Source organism: Hyla sarda, chromosome 2, assembly GCF_029499605.1.
Source record: "Hyla sarda isolate aHylSar1 chromosome 2, aHylSar1.hap1, whole genome shotgun sequence".
NCBI lineage: Eukaryota > Metazoa > Chordata > Amphibia > Anura > Hylidae > Hyla > Hyla sarda.
In genome coordinates this window covers 260,213,348-260,230,217 of record NC_079190.1, presented here as the reverse complement: position 1 = coordinate 260,230,217, position 16,870 = coordinate 260,213,348, and the positions used below count along the sequence as shown (strand labels likewise).

The window sequence follows — 16,870 nt, the reverse complement described above, 5'->3', positions numbered from 1 at the left end:
CAATACAAAATACACTCAAAAACAGATTAGCAGAACAAATATGTTTCATATTTTTTTAATTAGAATAAAAATATAAGTGATACATTCTCATAATCAGAATCACATAATCATGTGAATAATGTTGGTGTAAAACTATGACCAGCAATAGGCGTTTCTGTGGTAATCCTAAACCCTCATAAACAAATCACAAAGGAGTCATAAAGGCGCACTGGTCCAAAGTGTGGAATGATCTATTCTTATTGACGGGATTATGTTACCTACTGTTTGCATAAAACAGCAGGATCAGCATGTGCTTTTGCCGGAGAATACCTAACTTCCGGGGCAGGGTGAGAATGCACTGTGATAGAATAATGGATGTCACTCAGCCAATAATCCATTTCACTCGACTTCACGCAGGCTGGGACCCACGACCGAAATGTAGAGAGGGAGCCTCTGTCCTTAAATACTCTGTCATTTCTTTTTACATATGAAGTGCATTTGGAAAGTTTTCAGACCCAAGTCAGGGCTCTGGCTGGGCTACTCAAGGACATTCACAAAGTTGTCCCTAAGTCGCTCCTCTGTTGTCTTGGCTGTGTGCTTAGGGTGCCAATCTTGTTGGAATGTGAACCTTCAACCCTATCTGCACTATGGATCAGGTTTTTATTATTCACCCGCTAAACATAATGCAGCCACCACCATGCTTTTCTGCAGAGATGATATTAAGCAGGTAATGAGCAGTTACCAAGGCTCTTGTCCCTCGAATACTTAGTTTGGGGAATGGGCCAGCTCTAGGAAGAGTTCTGGTTATTCCCGACTTCTTCCATTTAAGAATTATGGCCACTGTACTCCAGGGAGCTTTCAGGGCGGCAGAATTTTTTGTTTACCCTTCTCCGGATGAGTTCTCCAGGCATTTCTTTCCGCCTCATGGCTATGTTTGGCTTGAGAGACCGTATTTACACAGGGCTGCGTCTTTCCAAATCCTGTCCAATCACCTCAGAGATTATCAAGGTGATCATGTAAAGTTTTAGTTTTTAATTTAATAAATTTGCAAAAATTCTAATTATGGGTTATTGATTGCAGAGTTATGAGGGAAACTTATTTTTTTTTTTTAAATCTTAGCACAAGGTTGCAAAATAATAAAATGTGAAAAAGTGAAAGGGGTCTGAAAACTTTCTAAATGCATATATGTATGTATGTGTGTGTGTGTGTATATATATATATACTTTCTTCTGTTGTGTTCTAGTTTTCATTAAAGGGGTACTCCTGTAGAAAACTTTTTTTTTTTTTTTTATAAATCAACTGGTGCCAGAAAGTAAACAGATTTGTAAATTAGACACAAAAGACAAAATGTGTGCAGCTCACAACCAAAGCAACCGAGGTTAAATGCGGCCCAAAGATCGATCCCCACCGATCTAAATTTACAAAAATATACTCAAAAATTTACCACACCTCAAGGGTACTGCCCTAGTGGCCACACAATGAAGAAAAAATTGGAAACACCTCGTTTGAACAAAATGTAGGTAAATTTATTAAAAAACAATTAAAATAAAAGCACATAAGCATAAAACAAGTGTTAGAGCAATACTGGTAATAAATCTCTCTTAAACCAATAGTCTCACTCACCAATAGTCTCATTCAGCCTGCTGCATGTACCACGAGTATCCTGCCTCAAAGATCCAAGCGAGGGTCCTGTCACATCAATACGGGCACACTAACAGCACGGACCCTGCGCAGACGAGTCTCGTGCCAGAGCTCCGCAACTAACAGGCTCGTGATGATCAGCATATGAAACATCTACCGATGACCCTGCAACAACCGCAGGACCTGATACCATCGGCCCGTTGCAGTACTGCACCAGCGGCTTGAGACACGGTGAGAACCAACTTACATCCATGTAAAGACTTTGGACAGTCTAACTTAAACAGTGCAGCGACTACCATTCTACATAACAAGTAATTGCCGGAGTAACAGTTTCTTTCCGGATTATCTGCATTTCTTAACAACTAACACTGAAAATGATCTTAAATTTGGCAGTGCCACATATATCTTTACTATATTGCCATTAGGGCCCTATGGCAGATTAATTACAATGTATTACCAATATTGCTCTAACACTTGTTTTATGCTTATGTGCTCTCATTTTAATCGTTTTTTAATAAATTTACCTACATTTTGTTCAAACGAACTGTTTCCAATTTTTTCTTCATTGTGTGCCCACTAGGGCAGTACCCTTGAGGTGTGGTCAATTTTTGAGTATAGATTTGTAAATTACTTCTATTATAAAAATCTTAATCCTTCCAGTACTTATTAGCTGCTGAATACTACAGAGGAAATGGTTTTCTTTTTGGAACACAGAGCTCTCTGCTGACATCATGACCACAGTGCTCTTTGCTGACATCTCTGTCCATTTTAAGAACTGTCCAGAGCAGCATATGTTTGCTATGGGGATTTTCTTCTACTCTGGACAGTTCTTAAAATGGACAGAGATGTCAGCAGAGAGCACTGTGGTCATGATGTCAGCAGAGAGGTCTGTGTTCCAAAAAGAAAACCATTTCCTCTGTAGTATTCAGCAGCTATTAAGTACTGGAAGGATTAAGATTTTTTATTAGAAGTAATTTACAAATCTGTTTAACTTTCTGGCACCAGTTGATTTAAAAAAATAAAAAGTTTTCCACGGGAGTACCCCTTTAATGTCTATGAAGCAAGACCATGTATTCTAAAAAATACTTATGAAAGTATACAGTATTAATAATAAACTCTACATTATGTAACCTATACATTCCCCATTTGTTGAACTATCTATTTAAAATACTCCCACAGAAAATCTAGGTTCCTAGTGGATGCTTAGACTGCAGAATATTATGAAACCCAATAAAAAGCAAAAAAAAAAAAAGGTTGCACATTTATAAAAATTCTATAGAAACTATACCATAAAATATATTGTTGCTATATACACTTAGGCTGGGTTCACACCATGTTTTTGAGATACAGTTCCCGTATACGTTTTCAATTTGAAAACCGTACGGAACCATATTGAAAACCGTATGCATTGACTCTCCATTGAAAACCGTATGCCAAATGATGCATCTGGTTGTGTCCGTTTTGCATCCTCTACGGTTTTGTCAGTTTTTTCCCGTACCCAAAACTGTAGCCTACCATGGTTTTTGGTCCGGGAGAAAAACTGTAGACGTTTTTTTTTTTAAACATGGGAGTCAATGGGATCCATACAGAACCGCATGTGCATCCGGTTCCATCCGGTTTTCCCTATACGGTTTTTTACTTTGAAATTTCAATAAAAAAAGAACTGTGCAATCAAACAAGTGAAACTTTATTCATAATGAAGTGAAAAGTTAAAAACATACTTTTTTTCTTAAAAAACTGATGAACTGGACATCATTTTTCAAACCGTATACGGTTTTCAACTGTATACGGATTAAAATTTGTACACACGTTTTGATACAGTTTAGTACGGTTTTGAGGAATCCGTTTTTTATCAAAAACCTGATACGGGAACTGTATTGCAAAAACGTGGCGTGGACCCAGCCTAACTCAAATAAATGAAATACGGTAGATAAAAATAAAATATACAGAAAATTCTATTAAAACGTTATATTCAAAACTGATGCATCTAAACAGTGAACACTACAAAATGATTTTTTATAGCACCCAATACTAACAAATACATACTGACATATCCTAGAGATTAACAGGACAGAAAAGTACAAATTTTGAACTTTCCCATCCATTAAAAAGAATGAAACTTAACAGCTCTTTGTGTTTCTGCTGACAACATATGCTGTAATACTGAAGAAAATCTACAGACATCGCTGGACACTGCTTTAGTGTTATTAGTTGTTAGGCAGTAGCACAGAGTTGGGATGAGGTTGCCCTAAGATGTTGGAAAGTCTACTGATACTTATGATCAGTGACCCTCCCCTGCTCAAGCATGGGTACAGTATGGGCGTAACCCTTTGCTATTCTATGGAAAAAGGGAAGGACAGTGTGATTTACTATCTTCAAGTTGCCAGAACTGGTGGATGGTTGACCAAACAGAGTTCAATACTCAGCTCAAATGTCACATATGGCTAAAAATGTGCCATTAAAAGGCGTTTACATAAACAGAGAGTGGGAAAACAGGTGTGAGGAGATACCCGACAGAACACAAACATGGTCTAAGGCACAGGTTCACATCCTTTTGTAGGACACAAATGACTTTCCTATGCAACAGATGGTGTTGAGCCACACTGAAAAAGATTACTAAAGATATGACAGATTTATATGGCTCTTAACCTAGTGTTGGCTGCTGCTGATATAGTTTTGACTCCAGTAAGCTCTATGACCTCCCTGGTGTAACTGGCATCTAATCTGCAGTGGCCAACAGCTGGAAAGCCACATGCAGATCATTGTGAGATACACGTGGCTCAAAGGCAACTGAGAACTCCGGCCTGAGCTAACTATGGGTATTTTGCAAAGTAAAGTTTTTAGCTGTTGGGTTTGGTTGTTATTTTAAATTAAATAAGGAAAACAGAATTCTTTCATTGGTAACAAAAAATTATTTATGAGGTTCATTTCATTTCTATCTTTGTTTCCCAATTCCTTTACTACAATGAAATGTAGCCAATCGTGATGATCATTTTACTACAGTAGGTGCACATGTGTACTTACAGTCCACACAACACGAGACACAGTTTAACAATCACCATATAAGGCTTATATAAACACACTAGACAGTACAGCATTGACGTCAGGTTATAATAATGTTAGAACATGTAACTTAAGGTGCCTCTTGAAGGTAGCATCCTACATATCAGGCTATAAAATACATTCACCATCATAGCAAAAGTCGGCCAAAATGAATTTCCCCATTGACTTTCATAGGAACTAATGGATATCCTAAACAAGTAATGTTATTGGAAAATGTATAGATACTGGCAACGCAGACAGGTCAGACAACAAGGTTAGGATACTAACCATTTGAAGGTTACTTGTCCAACCTAAGATTTACAAATGTATTCTTGGTTGGATAACTTTGTTTAATAAACATAACAAATAAAAGCTCACAGTCATATAGTGTCCATTTATACTAACATATCGATATAAGTTATACAACAAGAACATCCAAAATATAAACTATGTGAAGTGTGGCACTGCCACCATCTGGGCAATCTGTTGCCCATAATGTTTCTGCCAAGGACAACGACTACTTGCAGTTCATCATGTGACATAAAACTGTGGAAAAAAAATTCTGACAAAAGCGGCACAGACAACTATATTGGACGATCAGAGGTGGTGAGAAACTTGCTTGACTAAGGACAATGTCCCAAACTAAGTAGCTAATACCCTGTAGATTAGTCAAACAGTCTGTTTCACCCAAGTGTTTGGGTAGAAAATCTTCTTTAAGTGGTTAACTTCCTTGCTAAGAGGGACTGCCTCTTTGAAACTGGCAAAGGACACAAAAATACATTTTCTGCAGTCAACCTTTTTTGGTTGCAGTATAATGGCTAAAACACTGATAGTATGTAACAAATACATAATAGTAAATAAAAGGTACATTAAATAAATATAGCAGTTATACCACTTTTGGTAATGTGATCTAGATTGTCTTTAGCTATATACATACAGTGAATAATAAGAAGATCTACATTTCCCTTTTAAGATATGTTTTCCAAATCTATGTGTTTTTTTTTTAAATAGATAAAGGCGTCAAACTAATTTAAAGAAGCAGAAGGAGGTGCAGGACGTTTAGTCTGAACTATTTTTTGTTTTGGGCCTCTCATCTCATCCTCCTCTTCCTCATTTTCACTCTCACATACGTGAACCACCACGCTAGGAGTTGACTCTGTGCCTGCATGCAGTTCATACTTCTCCCCTGAAAAAAAGCACAAAAGTAGGTAAAGCAGTGACAGAGATGCACTAAATTGTCACTGCCATTTCAAACAACTTTCCTCTATTTAATAGCTTATGTGATCAGAATGATATTCGTAATTCACTTTATTTACCAAAAATGAACATCTGTAAAGTCTTGGCCAGTAGATGTCTCACTTCTCTGTAGTCTACTGTATGTTCAGGAAAGGGAGCCTGGACTGTGTGCATGCAAGCTGAGCTCTTTGCATTCACCCTTAAGAGGTCAATCAAGGTTTCCCTCTCATCTCAGCAGACTCTGTAGTTTAAAGGAAAACTATAGAGGCTCAATTTACATATGCATGTTCTGTGTCTACGTCCTAATGAATCCCGTCGCTGGTCATGCGAGCTCTGGTTACGTGAGCGCTCTGCTTTTTGCATAGAGCGCATGTGCAGACTGAGCGCTCATGTGACCATCAACGGGAGTCATTATGACGTGGAGACAAAGAACATGCATATGTAAATTAAGCCAGTGGGGCCCCGCCTCCTGGGTTTGATTCCGGTGAATAAAGAAGAGGATCTTATAGGAGACACATCTCCGGACCTACAAAACGGAATTTAGTAAGTGACCAGTCTTCTGACCCCTGTTTACTCACACTATAACCCAGTGTATTGGCTTTAGTGTGGGTGAACAGGCTGACCGATTTCCTTTAATGCTTCACATAACCCCTTTCCTGCTGTGCTGCTGGAACCTTGAAGCTAGAGCATTATTAACCCCTTCTCCCTTCATGTTAACTCTAATAGAACTGTAAATCATCTCCCAGCACAGTGCCAGCCTGTTTAGTCCAGTGCACTTTCACCAGCACTATGTCATAGCCTAGCCAATAGATAAAGAAACGGCCCTCCGTATTAACATGAAAGCAGTGTGTCTTCAATCACCCATCCAAGTTACAGTGCTACGTAAGGGAAAAAACTTTTATTTTGTATGAAATGTGATTTTTCAGTTTTTGGTTGTCACAAGAGAGATTGTGAAGTAATGATCATTTTCTTGCAAGTATAATACCTACAGAGCGGCCTGAAATGCCGACATCAATGGCAGACGTGGGGGCCTTTGTTCCACCATTGGCTGCCATGGTAAGCACTGGCATCGTGCAACTAAGCTGCAGAGAGCTGATGGCAAGACATAGGTTTTAAACGTACTATATATGCTACTGATTTCATGCATTAAATGTTATCATTGCTTTACAACCATAAAATCTGCAGCATTAAATCGGCATCATATACAGTACATGTAAACATACCCTTATGTTCACTTGTACTGTATAAGCTGTGGATTTTATGCTGCATAAAATCTGCAATATAAAATATGCAGCATGAAATTATGGGATGTTTCCAGACCGAACCAGCAGCAGCCGCTATTACAGTATATGCCACTGACTGGCAGTAGAGAGCCGTGCCTATTTCACAGAACAACTCTTTAACCCCTTAAGGACGCAGCGCATTTGGGCCTTAAGGACGCAGACAATTTTATTTTTATTTTTAGTTTTTGATATTGTGCTGAGAAGCAATCAGATCATTATACAAGATTGTAGATGTGCGCTATGTCTGTATTCTACTCGAATTCATATTGTGATTTCTATCCTTCCCCTTTTTTTTTTGGAACATGTGCTGCACTCTTCCCCACCCCCTCAGCCCAAACCTATATAGGTGGTAATTAGCCACACTAGGGCCATTTCACTCCTAGCAGCCACCCAGTCTGACTGGGAGAGCAAGGTAAGTGAGCCATTACACCTTGTTCACACTGGTGTGGTGCGGGTCGGCGTCCGTTGCTGCCGTGGCGCTGTGTCTGTGGGCGGGTGCGGCCCATAGACTGGTTTGAGAGGCATTGGGGCCGCTCTGCCAGTGGGTCGCTCCCCCCCCGTGGGCACCTGTGTCGCGGCAGTGGTGGTCGCCGCCCGGTGCTACGCCATTTTATGCTAGGGACGTTAGGGACCCACTCTGAATAAGTGGCCTTGACGTGGCGAGTGGGCTTGTACTTTTTGATCAAAAATGTATACTAACAACCTGTTAGTTTTTGATATTGTGCTGAGAAGCAATCAGATCATTATACAACATTGTAGATGTGCGCTATGTCTGTATTCTACTCGAATTCAATTTTATTTTTACGTTTTCGTTTTTTCCTCCTCGCCTTCAAAAAATCATAGCTCTTTTATATTTTTATCCAAAGACTAGTATGAGGGCTTGTCTTTTGCATGACCAGTTGTCCGTTGTAATGCCATCACTCACTTTACCATAAAATGTATGGCGCAACCAAAAAAATACTATTTGTGTGGGGAAATTAAAAAGAAAACCGCAATTTTGCAAATTTTGGAAGGTTTCGTTTTCACGTCGTACAATTTACGGTAAAAATGACATGTGTTATTTATTCTTTGGGTCAATACGATTAAAATGACACCCATTATAACTTTTTAACCAAATTAGTACGTTTAAAATCCCCCTATTTTGAAGACCTATAACTTTTTCATTTTTCCGTATAAGCGGCGGTATGAGGGCTCATTTTTTGCGCCGTGATCTGTACTTTTTATTGATACCATATTTGCTTATATAAAACTTTTAATACATTTTTTATTAGTTTTTTTGGAATAAAATGTTATAAAAAAGCAGCTATTTTGGACTTTTTTATTTATTTTTTACATCCACGCCGTTCACCGTACGGCATCATTAACATTTTATTTTAATAGTTCAGATATTTACACACGCGGCGATACCAAATATGTATATAAAATATTTTTTTAACACTTTCTGGGGGTGAAATAGGGAAAATGGGACAATTTACGTTTTTATTGGGGGAAGGGGTTTTTCAAATTTTTTTACTTTATTTTTTTTACTTTTATTTTTACACTTTAATAGTCCACATAGGGGACTATTTATAGCAATCATTCGATTGCTAATCCTGTTCAGTGCTATGTATAGGACATAGCACTGATCAGTATTATCGGCCATCTTCTGCTCTGGTCTGCGGGAAGGCAGATCAGAGCAGAAGACTCCCGGAAGGCAGCGGAGGCAGGTGAGGGGACCGCAATGCTGCAGATGCCGTGATTGATCACGGCATCTGAGGGGAGCGCGGATGTCCGCCATTACCGGCGGGTCCCTGGCTGCGATCAACAGCCGGGACCTGCTGCACATGACGCGAGCATCGCTCCGATGCCCGCGGTTATGCTTACGTAAATGTACGTCCTGCTGCATTAAGTAACACCTCACCAGGACGTACATTTACTTCCTTAGTCGTTAAGGGGTTAAGGTGCGTAAGTCCCACTCCCACCAAGTTGAAATGTACTGTGTGTTTTAATACCATTCTGTCATAGCCAGCATTAACCTTTTCACTATTCAGCAGTGTCCATATGTGCTATTTCTTTAATGAGCGACTTACCTGGGCCAAGTTTTGAAACAGCACAGAGCAAATCATAGTCGATCACTGGTGTTGGGTCCTCGCTTTGTTTCCATCCGACAGGAGGAGATGCTGGTGGTGAAATTAAAAACTGTTTCACTGGCTGGGGAGGTAACAGAAAAGATTTCTCCCCTTCTTCATTAGAAACTTGGGCCTAGGCAAAGAATAAAATAATAAACTTGTTTATTAATCATGTATGTAAAAAGAGAATTTACATGTTACATATATCAAGATCATACAATCTCATATAATTGCATCATTGTCTTAAAACTTTTACACCCTTTTCATATATTGCGACAACAATAAAATACTTACCCAATAATTACCCCTAGAAGCCTGTTCATACTTGCTATTTTGGTTCCAGCTTGGTATACTGTATTTCTTCCTACCCTATATTAAACATTGTGTCCTTAAACAGGTACTCTGGAGGAAAGAAAAGTGTTTTCAAATAAACTAACACCACAAATTTATATAGATTTAGTAAATTACTTGAGGATTGACAGAATTTACTCTTTTCTTCTTCAATTGACAGAACACTGGCATTTTATTGTGAGATCAGTCATGAGGAACAGAAAGTACACCCTACTTCAATTCTATGTTTTTATTTATCAGGGCCTTAAAAACAATTGTTTGGTCCTCCTAACTGGGAGTTACCATTCTCCTTGTCAAATTGGGGTGTCCAATCATAGTCAACACAGATGGGACAAAGTCGGACAGTGCAGGGACAAGCACTCATCTGGTAGCTCACTATTTATTCATACATCTCTAGGAGGAATGATGGGAACGGCACAATCCAGAATTCTAAGACAATATTTTCCAGAATTGTTATTTCATGGAGATTTCATGTATCCGTGTATGTAAAGGAAGCTGACATGCAGTGCACTCTCTTTAATTCTGCACAGTAGCATACTGTCAGTGACAAGTTTTCTAACAATCAGGCTGGGGCTTTGAGGTGATTTCGGGATTCTACAACTCACAGGAGACTTCATTTTGCCAGTATTAACTCACAGATGCAGACACAAATTAGCAGTGTTTTCCTGATCTCCTCCTGTTTCTTCAGATTGCTGATGACTTAGATTGCCAAGAGCTTTGGAAATATGCTCCTTCTAGAACATGGTCTCTGTGCATTCATTATGGCTAATAAATATTTGATAGTTTCCCTTATGATGGTTTATTAACCCATGTTTTTCTTAGCATGCAAAAACGTTAAGGGGGTATTCCAACCCTAAGACATCTTATCCCCTATCCAAAGGATAGGGGATAAGATGTCTGATCACGGGGGTCCAGCTGCTGGGGACCCCCGCAATCTCTCATGCAGCACCCACCTGTGTGAGCTGCACACCAGCACTGGAGGCTCAGAGTCTGAAGCCTCACGACTACGGGGCCGGAGTATTGTGATGTAACGACTCCGCCCCCATGTGACATCACGCTCCGCCCCCTCAATGCAAGTCTATGGGAGGGGGCATGAAAGCTCCAATTCCATCATATATAACGCCAGACTAATAGTGCACTTGACCAGTTGATATACACTCATTGACATCCAAATGATTACAGGTTTGGTCTGATTAGACACTGAGTTTTGCCATTCTCACATATACATATAAACACGGCTACCCTGATGCTTTTTATGTGCATACACCAACTTACCCTTTCACTTTAAAGGAGAACTCCAGAATAGAAAAATTGTCCTCCATACTGCCGGCAGTAAAAAAAATATGTAGATACATACCTTCCTTCACTCCCCAGGTGCCTTCGGTAACCCGCTCCTGTCTCCGCTGCAAAACTCTTCCTGGTTGCCGATGGTCGGCGAGTCAGCCAATCACCGGCCGCAGTGAAGTCCCGACTCGGCCAGCGATAGGCTGAGCGGCAGTGTGACGTTTTCGGCCCCAGCACCTGCTGCCAACCACGGGACCCGGCAGGAAATTAGATATTACAGTGTGGGATATAGAAACTCTGCGGCTCCGTCATATGTTAAAAGGAGCCCAGGCTGGCTCTAACTTAATGAGGGGACGGGGACACTGCTTTACATCCCCCCTTGTCTCCCACCCGCCCGCGCATCTCCCGCCCGCTACAAGACTACAACTCCCTGCTCTCACTGTAAGGGCATGCTGGGAGTTGTAGTCTTGTAGTAAGTGGGAGATGTGTGGCGCGGGTGGGAGACAAGGGGGGGGATGTAAAGCAGTGTCCCCATCCCCTAATTAAGTTAGATAGAGTAGGGGGGACAGCATCAGATGGAGCCCGGGTGGATGAAGAGTGATGCCAGCCTGGGCTCCACAACGGTGTCGGCGATTATCTCTATCCATTTGTAATTTCACATTTCCCTCTGGGTCCCGTGATTGGCTGGGACTGAACGGGACCCGGCAGGAAATTTGTTATTACAGTATATCATAGTATAGATATAGAAACTCTGCGGCTCCATCTGCGGGAGTCCGAGCTGGCATCACTCCAGCCACCCGGGACTCCTGCAGACGGGCTGGGAGATGTGCAGGAGCCGTCCCTGCAATCACTCAGGGCTGCGGTACACGTTGAGGGATGGCAGAGACGGCTCCTGCACATCTCCCGGCTCGGCTGCGGGAGTCCTGGGCGGCTGCAGTGTTATGTCAGCCTGGGCTCCCTTTCTATGGCGCCACAGAGTTTACTGTAATTTCAGCGGCGGGTATATGAAATTACAATGGTTTTCTGATCACCGTCCGCTTTCCTGGCTTGCAGAACTACAACTCCCAGCATGCCCTGTGCGGCGGGGGCCGGTGACAAGCTTATCACCTGCCCTCTGCTGCACAACTACAACTTCCAGCATGTCCTTACTGTAAGGGCATGCTGGGGGTTGTAGTCGTGCAGCGGGGGTAGGTGACAAGCTTGTCGCTCACCCGCACATCTCCCGCACCACATGACTACAACTCCTAGCATGTCCTTACTGTAAGGGCATGCTGGGATTTAGTCGTGCGGCACGGGAGATGCAAGGGCAGGTGAACAATAAATGTATTAACCTATTTTTCTTATTTTTTTCTCATTTCAGATCCATGTATCCTGTGGACTACTTCGGATTCGGTGGACTACGTCGAGGACCAGCGTTTTTTTTTTTCTGTTTAATTTGAATAAAATGGGTAACGAGGGCGAGTGTGAGAGAGTGTTTTTTTGGAATAATTTTTTTTAAACGTGTTGTTCTTTTTTTTTTTTACTTGACAGGCTTAGTAGTGGAAGCTGTCTTATAAACTGAGTCCATTACTAAGCCGGGGCTTAGCGTTAGCACCAAAAACAGCTGACGCTAACCCCCAATTGTTATGCAGATACCCACCGCCACAGGGGTGACGTGAAGAGCCAGTACCAACAGGCCCAGAGCATAAAAAATGGCGCTCCTGGGCCTATCCGGTAACAGGCTGGTGTTATTTAGGCTGGGGAGGGCCAGAAACAATGGTCCATGCCCAAGCTGGTAACATCAGGCTGTTGCTGCTTGGTTGGTATTTGGCTGAAAATAAAAATATGGGGAACCCTATGAGTTTTGTATATATATATATATATATATATATATATATATATTTAATTATTTTTGCAAAAAAAAGCATAGGGTTCCCCCTATTTTTATTCTCAGCCAAATACCGAGGAGCAACAGCCTGACGTTACCAGGGTGGGCAAGGACCATTGTTGCTGGCCCTCTCCAGCCTAAATAATGCCAGCCTGTTACCACCTAGGCCTTAGGAGCGCCATTTTTGATGCTCTGGGCCTGTTGGAACTGGCTCCTCCCAGCACCCCTGTGGCGGTGGGTACTGGGGTAATAATTGGGGGTTAGCGCTAGCTGTTTTTGTGGCTAATGCTTAGTCCGGCTTAGTAATGGATTCTGTCTATAAGACAGCTTCCACTACTAAGCCTGTCAAGTAATCAAAAAAAAAAAAAAAACAAGAAAAAACACGTTTAAAAAAAAAATTCTTCCAAAAAAACACTCCCCCAAAAGCCCTCGTTAACCATTTTATTAACATTAAACCAAAAAAAAATGCTGGTCGCCGTACTCCTCCCAATCTAAAGAAATCCACGGTATACATGGATCTGAAATGAGAAGTAAAAAAATAATAATAATAATAATGAGTTACATTTAGGGGAAAAAAGTGGTTAAATTTTTTTTAATAAACACACATTATATATATATATATATATATATATATATATATATATATATATATATATATCGCACATTTTATTCAAAGCTGCAAATTGGTGTTCTGAAGTAATTTATTGGTTTTTGCTTATGTGTGCTAAAACAATATATGGTATTCAAAAGAGATTTATTGTTTTTTGCTTATGTAAGCCAAATTTATCAACCCCCTGTGATAGTATGATAAAGGTGTCACACATAAGCAAAACCAAAAGCAAGATTGATATATGTCCCCATAGTCTCTAACATAGCTCACTGGTTGTTACTCAGCTTTCCATAGCTCCTGAAAGACACAGTTGCCTAGTTTTGCAGTGATATAGGATAAGGGAAATAATCACAGAATAATTAGATAAACTTACTTTTTAGGATTACGTATACCCAACTTAGCTGTGTAAACACCAGAATACAGCCACAGATGCTTTTTATGTGTATACACCAGAATACAGCCACAGAACTATAACTGCAAACCTAATATAATATAGGCCCACTTTGCCCCACTAAAACAGCTCTAACCATCAAGGCATGGACCCTACTGGACCTCAGTTATCCTGTGTTATCTGGCACCAAAATGTTAGCAGCAGATCCTTTGTGTCCAGCTTCAAGGTGCCATATCCATGAATCAAGACTAAGTTCCAGCACATCCCACAGATACTCAATTAGGCCAAAACACGGGTGGACATTCCGCCCATTTAAATGTTCAACGGGTCCTAGGACAGCTCAGAAATATGCTGTTTCATAGACGGCAATGCATTTCCGAGTGGAACCTGCAGAAAGAATAGACATGTCTATTCTTTCTGCGGACATTGGAAACTAGGAAACTGTGCATATTGCAGCAGAATCCCATTTAAATCAAATCTACTGCAGCAGAATACAGTTCGGAAATTTTGCTGTGTAAACATAGCCTAACACTGAGGCCTGGGATATGTGGTCAACATAAGAGATGAGCGAACTTACAGTAAATTCGATTCGTCACGAACTTCTCGGCTCGGCAGTTGATGACTTATCCTGCGTAAATTAGTTCAGCCTTCAGGTGCTCCGGTGGGCTGGAAAAGGTGGATACATTCCTAGGAAAGAGTCTCCTAGGACTGTATCCACCTTTTCCAGCCCAACGGAGCACCTGAAAGCTGAACTCATTTATGCAGGAAAAATCATCAACTGCCGAGCCGAGAAGTTTGTGACGAATCAAATTTATTGTAAATTCGCTCATCTCTAGTCAACATCTTGACCTTTTTGTCATGTTCCTTGCAGTTTGGCTGGGTTCATTATGCTGCTGAAAATATGGAATACCATTACAATTAAAGGATGCACAGTACTTGGTCTACAACAATGTTTAGGTAGGTGGCTTGTGTCCGCCTTCATGTGGAATATCCACATGAATGCTGGGACATAAGGTTTCCCAGCAGAACATTGCTCAGAGCATCACACTGTCTTCCCTGGTTTGCACCATCCTGGTGCTATCTCTTCCCTATGTAAGCAATGCTCACTCACCCTTCAGTCCACATGATGTAAAAGAAAAAAGGGTAAGATCATATCACCTTCTTCTGTTACTCCATGGTTCATTTCTAATAACCCCGTGTCCCATTTTATGACCTCTGACTGGTCAGCGGCTATGCAGCCCTATGCCCAGCAAGCTTTAATACATTGTGTGATCTGACCCCTACCTTCAGTCCCTACACCCAGCAGTATGTGTTCGGCCCTCATGGCCCTGTTGCTGGTTTACCTTTTGTCCTTCTTTGGACCACTCTTGGAAGGTACTAAACTTGGCAAAAGTGAAAATGTCACAGGATGATTTGAAATGCTCTGACCTAGTTATCTAGCCATCATACCATGGCCCTTGTCAAAGTAACTTAGATTCTTAAAGTCTATGGACACCTTTGACTTAAACTATTGGAAAAATCTTTGAAAAAGTTATGTTAAAGGGGTTATTCAGAAATAGAAAAACACAACTAATTTATTTCAAAAACAGCTCCACGTCTTTCCCCAGGTTGTGTGTGGTATTACGACTCCATTTACTTCAATGAAACTGAGCTGCAGAATCACACCCAACCTGGAGACAGACGGAGAGCGGTTTCTGAAAGAAATTAGCTCTGCTTTTCTATTCCAGGATAACTCCTTTAAAATTTACCTCAGTTTCTATTCTATAGTCTGCATATTTTCACATACATTGTAGGATTCTCTGTTCCACTGAGAGTAAAATGGGTAGCAAATGATGTACACCTTGTAAATTGCTATGATAACTTCGGTGCAGTTTCAGCCTGCTTGGTCTAGTTTTATCACTTCTAACTGTAGAACAGTAGCAATCTCTGAATAAAAAAATGGTACAGGTCAAAAATCCAATGCATTTTAGTTAGTTTATGTTCATTTATATTTTACTATACTGTATGTACTAGAAACCGGATGGTCCCTTATATAACATAACATTTATAGATCATACTGTACCTGTGCAAAATACAGCTTCAGCTTCTTTCCATTAAAGTCTGACTCGTGTAGTTCAATTCTGGCTCTAGCTGCGGCTTCTGGGTTACTGAAATTAATTCTCACTCGCCTGAAGCTTTTAAACAACTGGAAGGAAGCCTGGCCATCATATATTGTGAAAAGAGCTTTAAATCGTTCCTAGAAGATGGTAAAGAAAATGGCGCACATTAACACTTTTGAAAAAAAAAATTATAATTTTTTTTTTTATTATATTCAACAGAGCCATGAGGATACCATATACATCAGCAAGCGATCAATGAGTCTTGTGACATAGCATATAATGACAAGAAAATAAAGGCATAGGATAAGTCACTGGGGTATGAATAAGATTCCAGTGTTCTGTAATGGGGTCTGGTATCGCTACATCACTAAGGCTAGGTTCATACGGCCGTTGTCTCCCATCCCGCTATTCTCCTGTCATTGCAGCTAAAAGGACAATATTAACAAACGGATGCAAACTGATACAAAAGGATGCTATTAAGTGGCATCCTGTTGCATCAGTTTTTTATCCGTTTATTTTCCATTTTAATTATTGTCTGGCTACTTCCTGGTTCCTCACACCTTTTCTGAGCATGCTTAGAAGTAATAACGGATCAAAAACAGATTGGAAAAAACAGGTGCAAATGGAGACATTAAAAGCTCATCCGTTTTCAATCTGTTACCCATAGGCTTCAATGTTAAATTTATAATATCCCTTTTGACTCCGTTATTTTTGAAGGGAGAAAAAATACTGCATGTGCCGTAATTTCTCCTGCAAAAAATAACAGAAAGAAAAGCAAATGGGGGCAAACGGCTGACTTACCGTAAAATCTCTCTTTCTCGAAGGATCCATTGGGGGACACAGACCTTGGGTATATGCTGCTGTCTCTAGGAGGCTTGACACTATGGTAACCAAAAAGTCGGCTCCTCCCAGCAGGATATACCCGCCTCCAGGCTACTGAGCAATTCAGTTTTAGTCCCAGAGCAATAGGAGGAGACCG

General features: G+C 40.7%; 1 protein-coding gene across 1 annotated transcript in view; it reads right to left on the bottom strand.

Moving 5' to 3' along the window:
• Window positions 1-2,538: 2,538 nt before the first annotated feature.
• Window positions 2,539-16,870, bottom strand: part of RCAN3 (RCAN family member 3) — a 28,626-nt gene continuing 14,294 nt past the window's right edge. Inside the window, exons 3-5 of the mRNA XM_056557055.1 lie at window positions 15,855-16,028; window positions 9,251-9,422; window positions 2,539-5,848 (exon numbers count right to left, since the gene is read on the bottom strand). Coding sequence (XP_056413030.1) covers window positions 5,688-5,848; window positions 9,251-9,422; window positions 15,855-16,028 — 507 coding nt within the window. The 3' untranslated portion in view covers window positions 2,539-5,687. The remainder of the gene's footprint in view (window positions 5,849-9,250; window positions 9,423-15,854; window positions 16,029-16,870) is intronic.